The sequence below is a fragment of the Herpailurus yagouaroundi genome, unplaced genomic scaffold (genome assembly GCF_014898765.1).
Source record: "Herpailurus yagouaroundi ecotype Mexico unplaced genomic scaffold, PumYag 187, whole genome shotgun sequence".
NCBI classification, from domain to species: Eukaryota; Metazoa; Chordata; class Mammalia; order Carnivora; family Felidae; genus Herpailurus; species Herpailurus yagouaroundi.
In genome coordinates, this window is record NW_024412418.1 from 23,226,764 (window position 1) to 23,248,968 (window position 22,205).

The 22,205-nt window shown below is 36.7% G+C and overlaps 1 protein-coding gene across 9 annotated transcripts in view; it reads right to left on the minus strand.

Annotated features, from left to right (window-relative positions):
* The window catches only part of METTL15 (methyltransferase 15, mitochondrial 12S rRNA N4-cytidine), a 259,172-nt gene that overhangs the window by 95,360 nt on the left and 141,607 nt on the right, over positions 1 to 22,205 (minus strand). For all 9 annotated transcript variants that reach the window (XR_005796943.1, XM_040495564.1, XM_040495566.1 and 6 more), the window contains 2 exons: positions 9,571 to 9,762; positions 5,328 to 5,506 (listed from right to left, as the gene is read on the minus strand). Coding sequence is in view for 8 of the 9 variants with exons in the window: in XM_040495564.1 (XP_040351498.1) it covers positions 5,328 to 5,506; positions 9,571 to 9,762 (371 nt within the window). In the remaining variant the exon portion in view is untranslated. The remainder of the gene's footprint in view (positions 1 to 5,327; positions 5,507 to 9,570; positions 9,763 to 22,205) is intronic.

The following is a 22,205-nucleotide window of genomic DNA, read 5'->3' on the forward strand; positions in this document are numbered from 1 at the left end:
TGCAAAATCTAGACCACAGCCATGTTTTTTAAAAAATTAAGTACATAAATCTTTTTCCTGGGGAGCTGGAGGGATTATTATATGTATCATTTCCCATTATTAAAGATTCTTAATTAATAAAAATATTTTATAAGTGTTATTTTTCTTACCAGCACCTCTAAAGAATAAGGGAAGAAAAATATCATTTCAGCCTAAAGATGAATAAACTAAAATACTGGGTAGGCAGTGTGTTTGTCTAATTTACCTGAGTACTTTAGTGTTAATGTTATTAGTGCATACTGGTGTGGGAGAGATTCAGTTTATGGTCTACAAGACTGAACACCAATTTTTTACTAACATTGATGTTATTTCACTGAATACCAACTGTATAAAAGCAGAACCTTCCTGGATCTATGTGATTTTCTTTATTTGATAAATTAACCTTGAAAAAGCATTTACCAAATGTCTTCCAAGGGCCAAAATTATGATAAGTGCTGGGGACACCCTGATGAGTAAAAGAGTCACAGCAGTGCCCTCACAGTGCTTAGTATCTGGAGCAGCGCCATCCAATAGAAATATAATGCAATCTACATGTGTGATTTAAAAATTTCTACAGCCATGTTAAAAAAGTAAAAAGAAACAGGTACAGTTAATTTTAATACTGTATGTAACTCGATAATTTCTAAAATGTTACCATTTCAACATAGAATGAACATATAAATTTTTGAGATACATTAAATTCTTTTTTCAAACTAAGGTGTGTATTTTACATATATGACCTCTCAATTAGGAGCAGCCGCATTTCAAGAATTCCAAAGACACATGTGGCTACTGGGAAGTGTACTAGATAGTATAGGTCTAGGGGAGAAGTTAAATAGAAAGCAATAACAACAGTGTCAGTGCTTCGGCAGGGAAATTCAGTACTATGGGGAGCATGTGGGAGAACACCTCAACTAACTAATCTGTGTAGAGCTAGAAAAACCTTCCTGGAGGAAGTGACACTTTTAACTAAAGCTCAAAAGGATGAGCTGGCATTAACCACAGGAGAGGATAGGGGTTGGGCACTCTAGTGTTAATGTTAATAATATCCAAGGCCTGGAGTAGAGGGACTGTGGTGTGCCGGAAAGACACGACCATCAGGACTCTAGCATGGCTGGAACGGAGATTACTATGGAGAAGCAACAGAGATGAAAACGAAAAGGTAGAAACCGGTCCATGAAAAGCTTTGCAAGCCATGTAAAGGAATTTGGACTTTATTCTAAGGAATTCATCCTTTCTAAAGACTTAAGGCCTCTATTTATGGAACTAGCAATTTCAGACTGAAATGTGCTCCTCTTCACTGAAATACAAGGGGGGAGTAAGATAGATGGAGATGAAAAGGCTAAAATGCAAGATGACCACTTATTAGAGGTAATGAAGAATTTGGCTCTACATTAAATTAGTCCCTCAGGCCATTTTCAAGTCTTAAATTTCATAAATCCAATTTTTCAGCTATAACTACATTAGAATAGAAACTATGCTTAACAAAATGTGACTTGTTATTTATAAATTATTTTTGGAGGGAACACTATCTAACATGTGTGACATATTAACATTGAAATTTCTGCCTAGCAGTTCTGAATAGTGTGTATGAATAGTGAAGTCCCACAGGTCGTTTTTGGAATTATAAATTACTAATTTGGTAATTTACAAAGTAATCCATGGTAGTTATAAGTTTCCTGCCTCAATTTGCAGCCCTGAATCTGTCTTCTGGTGCTGATAGGATATGGAAGAGTACTGGAGTATACTCATTTGTACTAGTGAAATGCACCAGGCTCTAGGTTCTACAAATTACAACTTACTTACTTGAATTATTATATAATCCCACTAATTATATTGTGATTACAAGTGTGGTGGTCTTCCTTGTCCTTAATGGATTATTAGCTTTTTGAAAGCAAGGGGAATGATTTATATTTCCATCAATATATGGGTTTTACAATGTGTCAGGAACTGTGGCATATTTCCCAGAGTGCCTGGATAATCTTGAACATATTTAGCATGAATTTATTAGAACCAGAAAAGATGTCCAAATATAGTCACAGCATATTATAGCTTGACAAAAATACATGTTTGTTAAATAAAGATATTGCTTAGGAGCTGTACCAGCTTGAATAGTGTCCCCCCAAGTTTGTGTTTACCAGGAAGCTGTGAACGTGACTTTATTTCAAAATAAGGTCCTTGCAGATATAATCAAGTTGAGGACATACTCTATTAGGGTAGGCGCTAAATCCAATATGACTGGTGTCTTTATACTAAAGATAAATTTGGACACAAAAAACATGTATGGGGATAGTGAGAGTGGAGGCAGAGACTCAGTGATGCATACACAAGCCAACGAACACCAGGGATTATTGGCAAGTGCCAGACACAAGGTAGCGTCAAGGAGGAAGCTATTCTCCCCCAGAGCCCTGCTGATACCTTCATTTAGGACTTCTGGCCTCCAGAACTGTGAAAGAATAAATTTGTGTTATTTTAAGCCACCAAATATGTGGTACTTTATTAATACAGCACTAGGAAATGAAACTAATAGAGGAACCTTCCTGGGCCCTCCATTGTTTCCCATATTTCCTTCATGAATTAGCTCTCTTAAGAGACTTCTGTTTAATGGACTTGACAGATTAATCCCTTTCTCTGTTAAACTGTCTCAGCATGGTATTTTACTCTCGAATGTTCCTATACAGTCCTGCTCCCACCAAAAGAGCTGTAAGCCAAGAGCACTTACTATTGCCATTAAATAATTCAATCAAATATTACATAAACTGGTGAAATATGAATGCAAAAGGAAAGACATCTGCTGTTCCCATGAAAAGTAAATTGGAGACTTTGGAGAGTCTTAATAAAGATAAGTCATGTAAAAAATGCAATCAAATTAGATGTAGGTGAGGTAATTATGAAAGATTTAAAAAATTATGAAAATGTAGAAAATTAAGAAAATCTAGAAAATATGCTCAGATTGCTTTGTAAGTACCTTTGAACTCTAAGTTCGTTTTAATAAAAATAAAATCAGCGCTTGTAGAAGGTATGCCATGGGTATGGTTTATGTAAGAATGGACTTTGTGGAACTGCAATTAGGACCTGAGCATCTCCATATATATAAATATGGATAGGTTCTATAAATTCTCTCCATGTACCAACTCTTTCTATTACCCACACAATCATAACTTCAGACTACAACAATAAGAGGGTTTCCACTATAAGTAGAAAAACCTTGTTTACTATTACCATTTTTTAATCTAGTCACCTCTGACCCATTTTTCATTAGTACTCAGTATAATGCCTGGTATATACCAGCCTCTTCCAAAATATTTTGTGAATGAATGAGCATAAAATGCAAACTGTTTTTTTTATGTTTTTTCCTTTTCTACAGAATTATACCATCATCAATAAAGTTGTAGTATTATGGGCTGATTTGAACTATAAAAATGGACTCATTATGGGGAACTCAATCTTTTAATGGCATTTATTAAAGCCTACACATATATGAATATTCTCACTTTTACAATATCATTTGTCATAGCCCTAATACGTTTTTCACATCATAATCTTTCTGAAAGTACTTAAATTGTTTCTATTCTACATCTTGATATAATTTCTCTGTAATGCCACAGTGTTAGTACCCCAAGTTCGAAGATTAGGACCTTGAGACCAAAAAATTAATATCTTAAAGGCAAAAATACCCAGTTATGCCTCTGATTCTAGATTAGTACAGACTCTGTCATTAATTAGGCTGTATACCTTCGAGGATACTACTGACCCTCTCAGAGGCGCAGTTTCTTCAGTTATCAGATGAGGTTTTGATTGGCTGACTGCCCTCAGCCCTAGTCTTCATTTTCAGCACCAGAAAATTCTGGATTTTCTTATGAATAAAAAATGTGACTTTTCACTGTCATCATCTCCATATGGGAGACAGAGAACAACACATATAGCTAGTTAAATCATGACAAAAAGGTAAGGTAAGGTGGTAATGTTTAGTGAGTATGGGATGGAAAGAAAGGGACACAAGACAGAGCATGAATTAATGCAGCCTACTAGTACAAACTCTTTTTGGGAAACAAATACAATGGCATATTTTATGATCATCTAACCCACAAGAATTGTGCTCTTAGTTGCCTAAAGGAACCTCAGTGGTAAGTTGGAAGGGCCTTGAGGTATATATAAAGCTTAAAACATTTAAAGACTTGGTCAACTCTTTATATTTTATTATTCTAACTAAGTAAAATATAGTCTTATTAAGTTATGTCATAAAACAATTGCTATATGATCTCTAAATCTTGATCTGAATGAATTTATAATCAAGCTTTATTCCTTAAATTATAGATAATATTAAGATTAGAGGCAACCAATATCAGGTTCTTTTTACAAGTTATACAATTATTTATTTTTCTCCACTTCTTTAGCTACTTAGGTAACTTAATAGGAGCCATGGGAAAGAAATCCTAATACATTTGGTAAATAAAAATGATGTAGGGTTTCAGATGGCCCACAAGACAAAGAATGTAACATGAATTCTGTTAAATAACTGCAGGAGTTGTATTTTTGCCTTGGAAAACTTTCATCATGGAACACAGCTGTGAAACAACTTTGGCTTCAAACAGAAAGGCTACAATAAAGCGCCTCCTAGCTAGACTTAAGTTCAAGAGGTTTATGGTGGTGAACAGAAGAAAAGATGAAATGTTTCAATAAGCCCCTCAGGCTGATTTAGTTAGCATTCACAAAGTAGAATAACCTATACATCACATACCCTTTGTTAGCTGGTTGTTTAGAATAGATGTATGAGTCACTAGATCTTATTTTAGCAGTTGGGCAATGCAATTCTCCTTTTGCCCAAAATATTAAAATGCAGAAATGTGAAACTAAGAGAGGTAATGTCAGATCTTATACAGAATGCTTATCAACCACTGTGATGGATCAAGAAATTCTGCTTTCACCAATCCATGTTGCACCTTGGTAGGCACAATGATAAATTACCTCTCATGAAAAAACAATCTATTGTTCAACTAATTGGCAACTATAGTATATTTTCTTAAATTGTATGGGGAGAGGTGCTGGGGGAGGGAAGCTTGCAGAACCAAAAGAAAGCTGATATAGAGAGAAAGATAGGCAAGATTCTATCCTGAATGATTTTAAGTACAAATGAATCCCTCTGGGAGTTTGGAGGATATGTGTATATGTGTGTGTGTGTGTGTGTGTGTGTGTGTGTGTGTGTGTGTGTGTGTACACACACACACACACACACACACACACACACACACATATATTAGTGTTGTTTTTTTTTCCTCTGAGACACTGTTCAGAATTAATGAGGGTACCTGCAACGATGCTGGCAAGCTGCTGGGTTCTGGAGATGGGGTAGAGGCTGCGAGCCTGAACGATTGCTGAAGCGATTTTCTTGGCATGCTTCTCCTCCCCGTATGTTCTCAGGATGGAGGCAAGTGCCTGTTGATCTAAAGCGTTCACAACATCAGCTGCGGTGGGCATGTCAGGGTACCTACGCACAAGAAAAGCCAATTAGTTCGCTGACGTCAGTTTTCATTGACAAGAGGTGAGACTTCAGAGTACTGAAGTCAGGCATACACACACAGTCTACGCATCTGAGGTTTTTCAAGTCAGAGACTGAAATCTTACACAAATGAAATAGATTTTCCATTTCAAATACCCATCATAATGGCAAGAGGGGATTGTGTGTGACATTCATCAAGGTCAAAGGCAGCAGGAAATTAAAATATTTTACTAACATTTAATTCACGAAGTTATTATTCCTTATGCAGATTTCCCCTAAGCCAAAATAATGGAAAATGTTTGGATTTAGTTTGTTGAAAATTTACTACCATTTGATTTTTTTTCACTATAAGAAGATACAAGATACAAGATACTGACATATTTAAATGAGCCTATATCCCAGGAACTTAACTAAATCTGAGATTATAAAGTAACCGAGTATTGATATGGGAGCACAAATTGAATTTAGAAAGTCTATACAAGAAGGTACTCCCAGTCAGTTTCCCTCACAAAAAACTGAACAATCTTAATGACAATAATGTATATTACTTCAAATATTTAACGATATTGGCTTATAAACTCAGGACTACAGTCACCATGGGGTAAAACTTAGTAATCAAGAAACAGTACTAAAGCCTAAGTACTAAACTTAGTACTTAGTACTAAACTTAGTACTAAACAGTACTAAAGCCTTAACAGTACTAAGCCTAAGACAATAATTTTAGGTGGTGGAGACAAAGGAAAACCTCTAGCCAAACAGAACAGATCACATAGTAGGAAACAGCATTCACTCTGTCAGACCATTGCAGTTTACTTTCCTTTAGGGAAATGTGCCAAGGAATTCTAAATGATGAACAAACCGAGAACTTATTGGTAAGACAGCTTTGTTAACAGTATTGTTACTACTCCTGTAATTAATACGTTGGATTGATTGCCAGTATCACACTGTGAGGACTTTAAGTAATAAGGATATGGTAGAGCTTTAAGGCCTAAGAGGGGGGTTGTAAAGAAACACCTGAAAATCCCTTCTTAAAAATAATAACCTGAGCCTTGTTAACATATCTAGTGCCTCCAGGAGAATGGCTTGTCCCCTATTTTGTTATGATCTCTCTCTCTCTCTCTCTCTCTCGCTCTCACTCTCTCTGTCTCTCACTGTGTGTGTGTGTGAGAGAGAGAAAGAGAGAGAGAGAGAGAGAGAGAGAGAGAGAGAGAGAGCGCGCAACATTGCTTTCCAGATCTGCCTCATTTTTTTTTTAGCTGCCATGACACCCCCAGACCAATGAACATCCTGTAAGGTAGTCCTGTTTCCATCTCAATAGGCTTTGTTCTGCTAATAATAATAATAACAACAACAACAACAACGAGGAGGAGTCAGATCAACATAGATTAGAATACCTGACTTGCTATTCACACTGAGTAAGACTTTTAACTTACTGAAACCTCAATTTCTAACCTGTAAAATGAAAGTAACCATGCTTTACTTATAGGATTGTTGGGAGAATTAAGGGTGCATGCAGCTGTAAAGCAGATAGTAGAATGTCTGGCACACGGAGGTCAATGAATGTGCATGTCCCCTAGATCTTGCCCATTCCTAAATTTTCCCATCATCATTCTTGGCCTCATTGACAAAATCCCTGCTAGATCTTACCTAGTTGTGCATTCAACTGCCCAAAACCACTGAGCATCAAGATAAACCTTATTAATGATGGTTAAATCAGACCCAAGGGACAAGGTCCAGCTCTACCAGGACAACTCTAAGATTAGTATAGATGGACTTAGCAGTTCTTTATAATACCTTTCTACTTTTAAGTGAGACAATTAAAACAGCATTTTGCTCAAATAGAGTTCAGTGAATAATGGGCATAATTTTATTTTACTCTCATTCTAACATTGAATAGCAATGTACAAGTTTCCATTGTTCCACAAGACAAAAGGGGCAACGCTATGAAAAGCTGACAGGCTACTAGCAGACACATCAGGGTAGGCATTCATAATGAAAAAGTCAAAATCTGCCCCACCCCCCAACTTAACAGGTAAGAGATTTTAACGGTTCTCCAGAGATTTAAAATGACTACATTAACAGAAAGAAAATATTAACATAAGTGGAAATTTATTTATTAACTTCCAGGGAAGAATACAACTAACAACAGTTAGACCTACAAGTACTTGAAGCTGTGAACTAACTAAACTATGCTGTAAGATTCTAGTGATAAATGGAACAGGTTAAGAAAGTCTCTTGTGTCCACCTTCACCACAGATATATCAGCCTCCAGGATCTGACTGGCCATACTTTTTGGTGTGGCCTCCCTCTCCCCATGACACCACTTGGGTAAACATTGCACATATTTACCATGATTCTCCTTTTCTATGAATTCATGTGAATGAACTCCCTTTTTCTGAATGCCATATACTTTCTTCAGATCTGTTAATATCTTTGATTAGGTTATACAGTCTGGGCTATCTACCTGGAAGCCACCCTGCTTTCTAAGATATATTTGCTAAACTCAAATCTCATCCATTATGTATTGACTTAGAGTTTAATGTTTAAGGAAAATTTTATTTTCAGGTTCTTAGGGGAAAACCTCAAGAACCCTGATTCACAACTACAATTTGCTGAGAAGTTTTTACATTAACAATATGGGGATTTACTACCATTAACTAGAAGCTTTGTCCATTGTATTTCAGAAGGCATCCTCCTTAACAAGACATAGGAACAGCAGAAATTTGCTTGACATTTTATTACCTCTGCACAACAACCTCAATCTCCAAACATGAAAAGATATTTGACCTTTACTATTAGTCACTGCTTTTTAAAGGATTTTCATTATTTTCTTTTATGACCACATTCTTCATTCAATGAATGCCAACTTGGGAAAAAGATGGTATAAGACTCAGAACAAAAGGTTCCAGCAAGTATGGGTCACAATCCAAGTTACTAGGTCATATCAGAACATGGGGAAAAGGCTATCTGTGAATAATTAGCATTGGACAAAGAAGTTTGTGGGAAAAGAAGTCAAAGTCAACTCAATATGAATTTGCTGACTTGAATTGGACATTAAATTTCTTATATATAGGTCCTTTGAATAGACTGTAAGAAATTTTGGAAAACCTGTTTGTCTCAGTAGAAATGTTTATGCAGGTCTAGAATTGCAGATTAGTAAGAGTAACAGAATGGTTTGCTTATTCAGATATAAGAAAATCTAACATTTCTCTTAGAAGATAAGGTTCCCAAAGGTAGGGGCCATGATACATAATTTGGCAGTGGTGGTGGGACATGAAATGAGAAAAACATGGTTAAGCTTTGTAGGAACAGGCTGTTCAGTCCCTAAGCCAGTGTTAGGCATAAAGACAAGTGCTAATCTAAGCTTTACAAATTAATTTGGATTTAAAAGAACTTATCCTACACTTTACTAGAATGTGAGCCTCATTGTGTTCAAATGTACCTATTTGAATAATGGAATAATGGAGAACAAACTAGTATTTCCATGGTGGTGAGGAATGAACAGGAGGTGTAAAGCTGTCATATATATAGTACTATGTGGATACAGTACCACAAACTGTAATTTCCCTGGAGAATGTTAAATAAAAGTGACTATACAAGAGACAGCACAAAACACACAATCACTGACCCCTAGAATCCTGCATTTCATGCAGGACTCAAAAGAATATGTGTTAAATAGAGTTCCTTTTACATCTCACAAGAGGAATAGTTGGGCCTGCATAAAAATGGATCCATTGTTTCAGATTCACATTAATCAATATTGTAAGCAGTCTAAAAGCCCATATTGTATCTATAAAAAAGATAATTAGTATGAAAGTTATCCTCCTCACTATTTTGTGTAAAGACAGCAATGATTTTTCTTTTAGAATCTCAAACCTAGAGAAACACTAAAGTCTATAATGAGTAGCAAACAAAACTGATTTATTATGTATGGATAGTGTTAGGTGAGGGCGTGTGATGGGAATTCTGCAGTCTTAAAAGGAAATTAAATTCAGGGTGTTTTTGCAAAATTGATTTCTTGTTGTGAGGAGAAATGCTTTATCAATACTCACCTGCCACCATCCATTCTCATGTCCAAGGGGCCGTCCTTCCGAAGGGAAAAACCTCTTTCAGGAGCATCAAGTTGCATGGAGGAACACCCAAGATCCAAAAGAACTCCATCCAAAGTCCCTGGCTGCACTCCAGCTTTCATTAATAAGGCTTCTGCCTGGCTGAACTGGCCTAGCATAGCTCGGATCTGTTTACTGTGAATAAACCCAGGAGATGGGAGAAAAGACTTCTGTTATATTAAATTCTTAAGGTCTATGATCAATGAAACGAAGTGTATCCTATTATTAGCTTATTTAACCAATATATATTTATACCAACCACATGTTTAGTACTACATAAAGACATTTGGAAATGGAAACTTTACATCCTTGGTTTCAACACCAGAGGTGATTTAATGTAATTTTAGTTTTGCTAATAAATGTAATTTATTGTATACCTATGTGAAGGTATACAATAAGTCACTGAATTTGCAAAATCCCTTTGTCAGATCAGGTCATTCACTTTTTTCTTAAAACAAATAAATCTTAAATCTATAGGTTAGGAAAAAAAAGCACATATCATTTATCAAAAGAATAAATTTAGGGATAACAAATGCTGATGAGGATGTGGAGAAAAGGGAACTGTGCACTGTTGGTGGGAATGTAAATTAGTGCAGCTACTATGGAAAACAATGCAGAAGTTGCTCAAAAAATTAAAAATAGAATTACCATAGGATCCAGCAATTCCACTTCTGTAAATATATCAAAAGGAAATGAAAACATTCTGTTCAAGAGATATGTGCACCCCCGTTTTCATAGCAGCATTATTTACAATAGCCAGAACATGCAAACAACTTAAGTGTCCACCAAAAGATGAATAAAGAAGCTGCATACACATACACACACACACACACACACACACACACACACACACACACACACACACAGGAATATTATTCAGCCACAAAAGAGGAAGGAAGTCCTGTCATTTGTGACAGCATATATGGACCTTAAGGGCATTATGTTAAGTAAAATAAATCAGACAGAGAAAGACAAATACTATATGATCTCACATGTGAAATCTTAAAAAATGAGAGAGAGAGAAAAAAGCCAAATTGATTAAAAAAAAAAAAAAAGGCAGATCAGATTTGTGATTACCAGAGGTAGGAGATGGGGAAAAAGAGAATTTGATGAAGGTGGTTAAAAGGTAGAAATGTCCAGATAAATAAAGTGAATACATATGATGGATGTTAACTAAACTTATCATGGTAATCATTTGACAATATATGTGGGTCAAATCATTACACTGTACACCTTAAAATTAATACAGTGCTATATGCATTACTATCTCAATAAAACTGGAAAAATTTTTTGAGTAAGCCAATTTAATTACAACAAATAATAAAGTAGAGATCACAGAAAAAAGATATGTCAAACATCTTCAAGCAAAGCATTTTAGCTTTCTCCATATTTTTCCCATAATTTAGGATAGGGGTACTGTGTAGCTGCATACTTGAAGCATGAAACTATGCTTAAAATAAATACCTTCTTGCAGAAGCATGTTTTAGCTTTCAGCAGGGATTTTGAAATCAATGGAGCATTCAAAATCAACAGACAGGCAAGAAGTTGGGATCACCTTGCAGCTATACTAATTCTCCTTCCTACACAAAGTGAGATGCTGCCTGCAGGGTTCTTCGGAAGCCTTAGGGCAACTGGTATGCAATTTGGATGGGGAATGAGAAGAGAAAAAAAATGGCAACTCTCCCAAGACCTCATTCCCTCCATCTACAGGTGGATAGGGTGAATTTGGATTTCAACAGTGTTGGGGAATTCGTATTTATAATGTTTACTTATGTGTTATGTTTAAGGACAATTTCACTGCTCATTGGTAATTTTTTCCCAAATTCGAATGGAGAAAGTGATTCTCAGATTCACTCCCCAAAAATTCATTGAATATCTGCTATCTCTCAGGCATTATGTTAATTGAAGGTATGTAAAAATTAATAAAGCATGGCTTTCTGAGCTTTGAAATGAGAGGAAGAAATGTACAAATGAATAGTCTGTGAAACAACCTGATGGGGGCTAATCGTAGAAAGATGGATTGTTATGTCTGTCTTTGGAAAATATAAAATGAATGCTAATACTAATACCGGGAACACAAAAAATAGAATCATGGGATTGAAAAGCAACTCACAAATCACTTATTCCAATTATTTAACTGATGTTTGAATCTCTTCCCTCTCCACTATCACAGTTGAATGGCCTGGGTTCGGGGGGGGGGGGCAGTTATTTTTTAGCCACCTCCCGTTCACCCCATTGGTGAGGGAAGGATTCCCATTCTAGGATTATGGACATTCATTGCTTGAAATATGGCACCTGACCACTGGACAGATGAGATTGACAGTTTATTAATCACACACACTTACAGCCCAGGGGAGGAGGGCAGCATGTGCCCTGCATGGCTACAAGGGGGTTGTACTCACAGACAGAATGGGCAGGGAGAGGCTGTAGGATGCAGGTTTTATACTAACAAAAGAGCAGTGGCCCTTCGTTCCCATGAAAGTGATTGTCTTGTCTGAGTAATTCCATGGGCAGGGAACTGAAACCTGCTTTTCAATGATAAGCAGATGTTGTTAACAAGGGTCATTTGGCTCAGGGACTTTTATCTGTGGGAGCACAGTGGGGAGGACAATTTTTGGTTGGTCCACTGGAGGATCTCCTAGTTTTCCTCAGATGTCAAGAACACATAATATTGGGATTTTATTTTAAGGCCTTACACCACAATCCCCTGGTCCGTGTTTGAACAGTGCCAATAATAAGAACTCACTACTGTTTTCTTAGTTATTTTTTAGTTGATAGCTGTTTCCTCACTATTTCTACATTTTTTCCTCTTGGTGTCAGTCTATGTAAAACAATTGAAAACTCACAACCATGGAAGCCTTTTACATTTCTTCTGTTGGTCATTGTAAGGGATATTTGTTGGCTACCTCTTAGTTGCCAATCTCTGTTTCAACAGGACCTCAAAATTTCAGCCATGTATTTTGGAAGAGACTCATTATATCTATGATGGTTTATGTGTCAACTCGGCTAGGCTACAGTACCCAGTTATTTAATCAGACAATAATCAAGGTGTTGCTGTGCAGGTAGTTTGTAGATTTGGTTAATAATCAGCTCACTTTGGGGGAGCCTGGGTGGCTCAGTTGCTCAAGTGACCAAATCTTAATATCATCCCACGTGGTGACCACTCAGGTGTGAGACTGAGCCCTGCGGCAGGCTCTGCACACAGGGTGAAACCTGCTTGGGATTCTCTCCCTCTTCCTCTGCCCCTCCCCTGCTTGCACACATGCACTCTCTCTCAAAATAAATATACTTGCACACACAATTTATATATAAAAATATATTTTATGTATAGTCTATAAATTATAATATATATCAATATATAATACAATATATGTAAGTGTGTGTGTGTGTGTGTGTGTGTGTGTGTGTGTGTGTATGTGGGTATCTTTTGCTGATTCTATTTCTCCTGAGAATCTTGACAGACGTAGTATCTTAGCTCAAGATGTAGATTTGTGGGGGCGCCTGGGTGGCTCAGCTGGTTAAGCATCCAATTCTTGGTTTTGGCTCAGGTCATGATCTCACAGTTCGTAAGTCTGAGCCCTGTGTCAGGCTCAGCACAGACAGTATGGAGCCTGCTAGGGATTCTCTGTCTCCCTCTCCCTCTACCCCTCCTCTATGTGCTCTCTCTCTCTCAAAAATAAATAAATAAACTTTAAAAAAAAGATGTAGATTTGTGATTAGCCATCCTAATTTACATACCATCTCCAAGCCTATATAATTTGTTCAGAGACTGGCATATGTCACAATTCTAGCCAGTTAGATATAAGAGATATTTCCTAGGGATTTAGGAAAAGAAAATTACTCTTTCTTTCAATGAACTATATAGGAAGAAAAAGGTTTTTCAGGCTCTCACTTGACATGAAAGAAGCACACTGCCTGGACTGTTGCCAGCAAATATCCTGACCCAAAGAAAGTAGAGAGTAACCATTTTTGGCCAAAACAGCCACTAGATTGAGCCTCAAATAAAATCCCCAACTTGTCTTAGAACTTTTGAGTTACATAAACCCATAAGTTGTTTGTTATTGAAGCCAGTTAGAAATGCTTTTTCTCTTACTATGGCAGACAAACATCATAACTATTGTAACTATCATGCTCCTTTAAGTCTTCTTTCCTCCAAACCATACTCTTGTTTCTTCTGCTATATTCTCCATTAAAAAAGAAAATCTATCATGCTAGACGCTCTTTTCTGAATGTGTTCCAGTTTGCCTATGCCCCTTGATCTAAATTCTATAATGATCAGCATGGAATAAAGTCAATTCTGGCCTTTTCTTATTGTAGTTACTATATTAACGCAGCTCGATATCAAAATAATTTTAGAATTGATTTCACACCATTGCCTTATGGTACCTAATACCCTTCAGTTTTTTTCCTGTACACAGTTGCTAAGCTTCCTCCATCACTGTGTTTGTATAGCTTTGTTTTGTCAAATGTTGTGGATCTAAGTATAATTTCTGCCCTACACATTCTCTACAACCCTTTAGGATCCAGGTATTACCTTTAACCACAGAATCTTCTTTATATTTCAGCAAAACCTCCAACAAATCACTCCTTCCCAGTCTTAATTCCTTAGTATTACAGCTAGTATCCTGCTTGAAGCTAACATACTTGTAAAATAACAAGTAACATCTTATAAGGAGTGTTTGCATTCTTGGATGCCCTCAAACATAATTGTTTAACACACAGTACTCATACAGTTTTATGCCTGACTATTAGTAAATAATAAAAATACAATCCTTGTGGTACAAAACTCAGTGTAAAACACAAGTATGAAAATGTCACATGGGAACAAAAGTAACCACATGGCAACAGCACAAAGTAAATCATGTGGCAGATCATTAAGGCAGAGTTTTCTGATGCTGAAATCAGTTATGTTTCCAGAATTAGATTGTTCTCACAGTCAAAAAACCATCCACAATGTTTACTGACCAATCTGTCGAATGAAAACTCAGCCTTAACTTCAGACCCCGGGGCATTATTTCATATATACAATTATGTTCAGGCTAATTTTCCTGGACAGGCACATTCCATGCCCCCTTTTCTCTTTCTTCCTCCCTTCCTTCAAATTTTAATTTTCAGTGTTTTTTGCATATGTATTTCACAAGGATTATAAAACAAGTAACAGTGGGGCGCCTGGGTGGCTCAGTCGGTTAAGCGCCTGACTTCAGCTCAGGTCACGATCTCGCGGTCCGCGAGTTCGAGCCCCGCGTCGGGCTCTGGGCTGATGGCTCAGAGCCTGGAGCTTGCTTCCGATTCTGTGTCTCCCTCTCTCTCTGCCCCTCCCCCGTTCATGCTGTGTCTCTCTCTGTCTCAAAAATAAATAAACGTTTAAAAAAAAAAATTTAAAACAAGTAACAAAGTGTGAATTGGCCAGGGAGGATCATGATGGTCACAAAAAATAGAGGCAAACCAGGACATTTAGCCATAATTACAAATGCACAATTTGTTCAAATTGTCATCATCGTGTGTCATCACCTTAGGCTCCCCAGGATGTAAGCAGAATACTACTGTGACTCAAAGCACATCCTATGTGAGAATGGTTCTGCAACCCAAACCCAGGAAAAACCAAAGTGCTTAGCAGTAGAGTGTCAACAATACCTTGGTTGCTGGAAGCCATTTATGAGGTTCTCTGTGATAATCTTGATTCTAACAAGTCATCTGCATTTTGAGTACAAGTGATGGGTCTGTTTATTATAAAGGACTAAGGTGCACTGGGATATACTGCAGTGGTGATATAAGAGTAGTTACAACTCACTGTGTATTTGATTTAGGATTGAATGTGGCACATCATCCCTCCTCTAACTGCACATAAAGTCTAATAATAAGGGTTTAAGGATGTTAGAGATGAATTACTCTACAAATTATAAAAGTGTATCCAACTCACAGGGTTGAACATCTTGGAGTTAACATGAATACCTATCCATCTTGGTTTTAAAACCCCAAAACTCCAATGGTTTATAAAATGCTTGATACAAAAGAGGTACTTTGGCTGCCCAGGGATATATAATTTTCAGTTTCATGGAGAGAAGACTTATTTGTGTAGAATCAGGTAACACAATTTAAAACATATGTTTATGTTCAGAAGTCTGAACATAAATGTTCAAAAAACACTGAATTTGGATACTAACTCTGAGACAGGCTAGGGAAGAAAACCATCACTATTATACTTTTCCTCATAGGATTTAACACTCTTCCACCTTCACCAATAATACTAAATAAATGCTTTAAGTCATTATATGCCTCTAGCCTCAAGTACAGTAATGAACTTTTCCATAATAAACAAATATAGAAACATACACAACTGACAAAAACAAAAAATGGTCCATGAAAATGATTAATGACAGTCTTGATTCTTTCTGAATCACTTAACTTTTGCTGTGTGGCAAACTACCCCAAAACTTATTAGCCTAAAACAACAATTATTTATCAGCTCATATTCTGTGCATCAACAATTTAGGTTAGGCTCAACTGGGTGATTCTTTTGATAGTGGGTGACTGAGGCTTAGTTGGTCTCATTTGGCCTCAATTACAGGTTGGGAAGTTGGCTGGGGTAAACCATGTGTCTCTACCATGTAGCCAGCTAGCCCAACCTTCAACACAGAGTGGTCAAGTTCCAAAAACAGCAAGGTAGGACAACCCCAATACAGAAGTACTTTTTAAGTTTCTGATTATGCCAATAGGATTTTCTAATATCCCATTGGCCAAAGGAAGCCCACAGCTCAATTCAGGTTCAAAGGCTATCAAATTAGATTCACCTCTTGATAAAAATAGTAAAGATATATTACAAGGGAGTATGTAGAGAAAAGAGAGGGATTACAGTGGGCATTTTTGCAAACAATGTACCACTTTCTTTGTATTTAGGAGTGAATTTGAAAGTAGGAAGGAGAAAAAAAAATCCCTCTAGATTCTCTTCTACGGAGTTAGAATTTATATTACAGAGTAGCTTCCTCTACAGGCATCACAAGAAATACGCAGTGGTGAGTGGTGGTGTTTGATGTTAGAATGCAGAGGAAGACTAAGGTGCTAGGTTCTGATACCAGAAATACAACTCTGGGCAGAGACCAACAAGGAGTCTGCCATATGGGTCTGGCAAGAGCTAATATGTGATCATCTGGGAGGGAGTAGCATGTGGTAGTAGGGGGCCTGCAAGAAAGCAATGTATTGGGAATTAGTTGTGTTCACATCAAGTAAATGTGGCAGCAAATAGGCGGGCTCTAACTGTTGGCCAGACTTTTCCTAAAAAAACAAGTCGTGTAGGACAAGTGTAAAGGAATTGAGGTGCTAAACAGGAATAAGGGAAGAGATTCAGGCATAAGACAATAAGCTTAGACATGTAATTAGAACCAGCCCAGTCACTAAAACTAAGGCATCAAATCAGGAGTAGTAGTAAAGGCAACTTGATGCTATCACTTAGGCTACAGACTAGGACATCTTCAATCCATTACCGGAGCCCTGTGGTGAAAAATGAGGGTACACTGAACTAGCAGATGGATATGCAGAAAACTCTAATCATATGAACTAGAGTGACAAGCAGAGCAATGGAAAGCAGAAGAGAACTAACATGTCTTAAGAAGCTGCCAGGAACAGTACCCAGACACTTCAAGTTTGTTTCACTGAACTTAAAGTGAACTGAATCCAGGGTTCACTTCATCATAAACCTGAATCATTCATTTTGTGTGTACACTTGGAGACATACCTAAGTGATAACATTCCATAAGAGGATAAGAGCAAAATACAAATAGCTTTTTTTTTCTTTTTGTTTTTTTTTTTTACTGTGGCTCCAGGTCCTTCTTACATTAGCGTCAACATTATTTCATATGAATCCCAATGTACTGCCTATTTTCCAGTCATTAAATTTAATTGATCTGTAGGCAAAAAGCAGGGCCCGTGGCTGCTTTTACCGTGTCCTTAGGCCTCCCAAATAGGAATTCAGAGTGAGCCAAAGCAGTGGATGAAACATGTAGTTAATTTGAGCAATGGTAAGAACAAACATCCAGAGTGCTTTCTGTGTGCCAGACCCTATGCTTTATACTTATCAAATCATTTCAGCTCCTGCTAACCTTATGATGTAGGTGACACTATGGCCTGCAATCTGCAGATGAAGAAACAAGTTCAGAGGTGAAGTTATTTATCCAAGTCATACGACTAGTAAGTGGCAGAATTAGAATGCAAACTCAGGCTAGTCTGGCTACTGAGTCTCTGTTCGCAACCACTATACTGTGATACCTTTCAACTTTCTATTTACTTAGTACCATTTCAGATCTCTTACTTCTTACCATTATGACCTTGTCATGATCCACAAGTCTGCCTAGTTTGTCTGATTTTTTTATTAAAATACTTTAATTGTTTTTAATGTTTGCCATCTCTTCATAGTTATAGTTCTTCAGATTCAGCACTCAACAAATATTTGCTGAATAAGGATTATCTATTAGGTGCTGGACACAGGAATATAAAAATGAAAGAGAGCACATAATATAGATAGGTATATGCACAAACTCACTAAATTACAGAGGAGGTGGTTTATTTCTTCTTAAAACAACAGTGGCAGAGTGGAATGGGGACACTGCAGCATAAGGTTTATGTTTAAATCTTGGCTCTGCTACTTATTAAACCCTGTGGTATTGGACAAGTTATTTAATTTCTCTCCATTTCAGTTCCTAATATCTCATGCTATTTAAATTTTCCGCTTTTAAGTTTTTTGTTTTTTGTTTTTTTTTTGAGGTTGGGGGAGAGAGAGAGAGAGAGAGAGAGCGAGCGAGCAGGGGAGGGGCAGAGAAAGAGGTAAACAGTGAATCCTAAGCAGGCTCTGTGCTGAGAGCATAGAGTCTGACACGGGGCTTGAACCCATGAACTGTGAGATCATGGCCTGAGCTGAAACCAAGAGTCGGATGCTTAACTGACTGAGCCAACCAGGCGCCCCAAATTTCCCCCCTTTAACTCAACTTAGTATGGAAGAAATATCTCAAAAAGTTCTGGACTCAGACTGAATCAGACCATTAGCTTTCTAATTCTTTAATTATTTTTGAATCTGACTATGTTAGGTATTGTTAATCTTGACTCCAGCAAGATCTGCACTTGGAATACAAGTTATGGGTCTGCTCTATTACAAAAAACTGTGGTGCACTGGTATGTACTGAGGCTGGTGATGTAAGAGCATTTGATTTGTGTATTTAAGATCGGATATATAACTTCATCCTTCTTCTAGCTGCATACTGTCTAATGATTCTGGAGCCAGATTCCTCATTTGCAAGTACCAATGTCATGGAGTTTTGTGAAGAGTATATTAATTAATGTACATGAGAACACCTACTAAGATGCCCTAAGGCATAGAAAAGCCCTCAAGAAATGTTACTTCTCTTCTTCTGCTCCACGTTGTTTTATTCCCTTAGATACTCTTCTTACAATTTGGTCACTATGCTGCCAATCAAGAGCTGGGAGCATTGGCAAGGATTTCCTTCAAGCCCACCAAATGCAGGGCATACTGGCTGTGACCCTTTGACTACAAAGATTTTTCTCTCCAACCTCTTTGATGTGCCACTATTATTTCTCTTTCCACTTCACCATGCCCGTTTTAGTTTGAGAACTTGTTCACTTTTCTTTTGAGTTTTTATTTAAATTCCATTTAGTCAATGTACAGGGTAACATTAGTTTCAGGTGTACAATATAATGATTCAACAATTCCACGCAACAACTGGTGCTCATCACAAGGGCACTCCTTAATCCCCATCACCTATTTTTTTTGCCCATCACCTATTTAACCCATCCCCCCTCCCCATCCACCTCCCCTCTGGTAAACATCAGTCTGCTCTCTATAGTTAAGAGTCTGTTTCTTGGTTTGCCTCTCTCTCTCTCCCTCTCTCTCTTTCCCCTTTGCTCATTTGTTTTCTTTCTTAAATCCCAAATATGAGTGAAATAATATGGTACCTATCTCTGACTGACCCATTTCACCCAGTATAACACTCTCTAGCTCCATCCATGTCATTGCAAATGGCAAAATGTCATTCTTTTTTCATGGCTGAGTAATATTCCATTATATATTGGAATTATATATTGCATTATATGTCACACCCTCTTTATCCATTCATCAGTCAATTGGCACTTGGGCTGCCTCCATAATTTGGCTATTGCAGATAATGCTGTTACAAACATCAGGGTACATGTATCCTTTTGAAACAGTATTTTTGTATTCCTTGGGTAAATACCTAGTAGTGCAATTGCTCTATTGTAGGGTAGTTCTATTTTTTTACTTTTCAAGAAATTTCTATACTGTTTTCCAGAGTGGCTGAGCCAGTATGCATCCCCACCAACAGGGCAAGAGGGCTCCCTTCTCTTTTCCTCACCAACACCTGGTGTCTTTTGTGTTGTTGATTCCAGCTATTCTGACAGGTGTGAGGTGATATCTCACCACACTTCTGATTTGCATTTCTCTGATGATAAGTGATGTTGATAACTGTTAACTTTTTGATATGTTTATGTTTACCATACCACATAGAGCTCTTTGCAGACACATATATATGTAATCTAAGATATTTTGATTTTCATATTAATTATGATCACTTTTAAATATTATTAAAAGATGCCCTTGCTCAAAGAATAGTTTCATATACCGCAGAGATAGAATGAAAAAAACATTATTTTTGCTTTGCATAATTTGTTCAAAATCTTCGATAGCATTATATTTACTGACCATTGTATTTCCTTTCAGGAAATACTTGTTAAAAACTGATCTAGCCATTCATTCAAACTCATAATGTACATTTTAGAATAATACACATTTTAGAAATGATAAAATGTAATTGGTATTTGTATCTCTTATGAAATTTTTCAACATTTATTCACTGGAGTAATCCCCCCTGTTCTGGAATAATAGCTTGGCAGGCCTCATAACTTTTCCACTCACTAATCTGTTACAGTCCTATAGCTATTGTGAGTTGTAAACATAGCAAGGTTAGAAATTAGACTGTCCAGTGCTCGGCTACAAAAACAAGCAACAAATGAATATTTACTGAGCAACTATTAAATATCAATCATTGTTCTAAGCACCTGTGATATAAGTAAATAAAACATAAAATCCCATGACTGCAGAGCTGACAATCCAGAAGATAATCCAATCAACATATTTGAAAACATCTATTTCTGTCTATAGCAGTTAACTTGATCAGAACAACCCTTCCATTGAAAAAACCTAGGAAAGTTGGAGCATTACAATTATCTGTTTGAAGGGATCAGACAGCTACAAAAACAGCTAAGACTTGAGGAGATAAATGGGTAGTGCAAACAAGTGAGCCTGACATTCAAGGCCTTTGTTTATTTGCAAGTAGAATCTGAGAGGCTATGAAACTGAGGAGAACTTTTGGGAACCTTATAGGATGAGGGAGACAAAGATTGAGCTTACAGTCCATTAAGTGGATATGACCAGGAAATAGCCCTAAAATTTTAGATGGGACCCAAAAGGGCTAAAACTCATGGAAAGGTAGACCAAAAATAAGTCACACAAAGACAGCAATACAGTTTCAAATCAGTTCAATACACACTGCCATAAGGTGATATGGTCTTAGATGAATTGCCCACCAGAAGCAACAGTAAATAATATCTGAAGGAAGATACATTTCAGACTCTCAAAACAGCTCCATGAGTTTTCAAAAACAATGTATGAATCAAATAAAAAACTACTAGATAGACCAAGAGATAAAGCCCAAATACCTTAAGGAATAGATAATAGAAACAGACATACAGAATATAGAATAAAGTCCTTAGAATGAACTTTAAGATAACTAATATGCTCAAGAAAAGAAAGGATAAATTAAGTAATTTCAACCCAAAAATGCTTCTATAGACAATAGTAAAATGAAAATCAGAGCAAATGGAAAACAGATAAACACAAGAATTAAAATTAAGAATTCAATAGGTAAGTTTAGAAAATAGACCATGAAAGTACTACTGACATAGAAGATAGTTTAGTGGAAAGTATTAAGACTGAAAAAGACAGAGGAAATGATTTGAAAAATACAGAACAGAGCATAAGAGACATGTAACATGGTAATGAAATCTAACACATGTATAACTGGAATTCCAAAGGAGAAGAGAGAGGAAATGAGGCAAAAAAACAATGTTTATAATGATATAATGACCAAGAGACTCCAAAATGATTCAAGGTTTCAAGCCACAGATTCAAAAAGCATAATAAAGTCTAAAGAGAATAAATACATAAACAAACAAAACCAAAAGGAAACAAAACCAACAGTGGGACCTTCATAGTAGAATTTGTGAAGACAAGGGAAATTAAAATATTAAGAACAAAGAAAAATGATATATTGCATTCACAGGAGCAATAATCAGAACTGAAGTAATGAATGCCAAAAGACTGGTAAATTTTTTTTTCAGAAGTGAAAGGGAAATAAAAATATTTTCAGATAAAGAAAATTGAGATAATTCACCACTAGCAGACCCATACTAAAAGACATACTAAAAATAGTTTTCTTCAGGCAGAAGGAAAGTAATCTCAAGTTGAAAGAAAGAAAATACATGATGGAATGAAGATC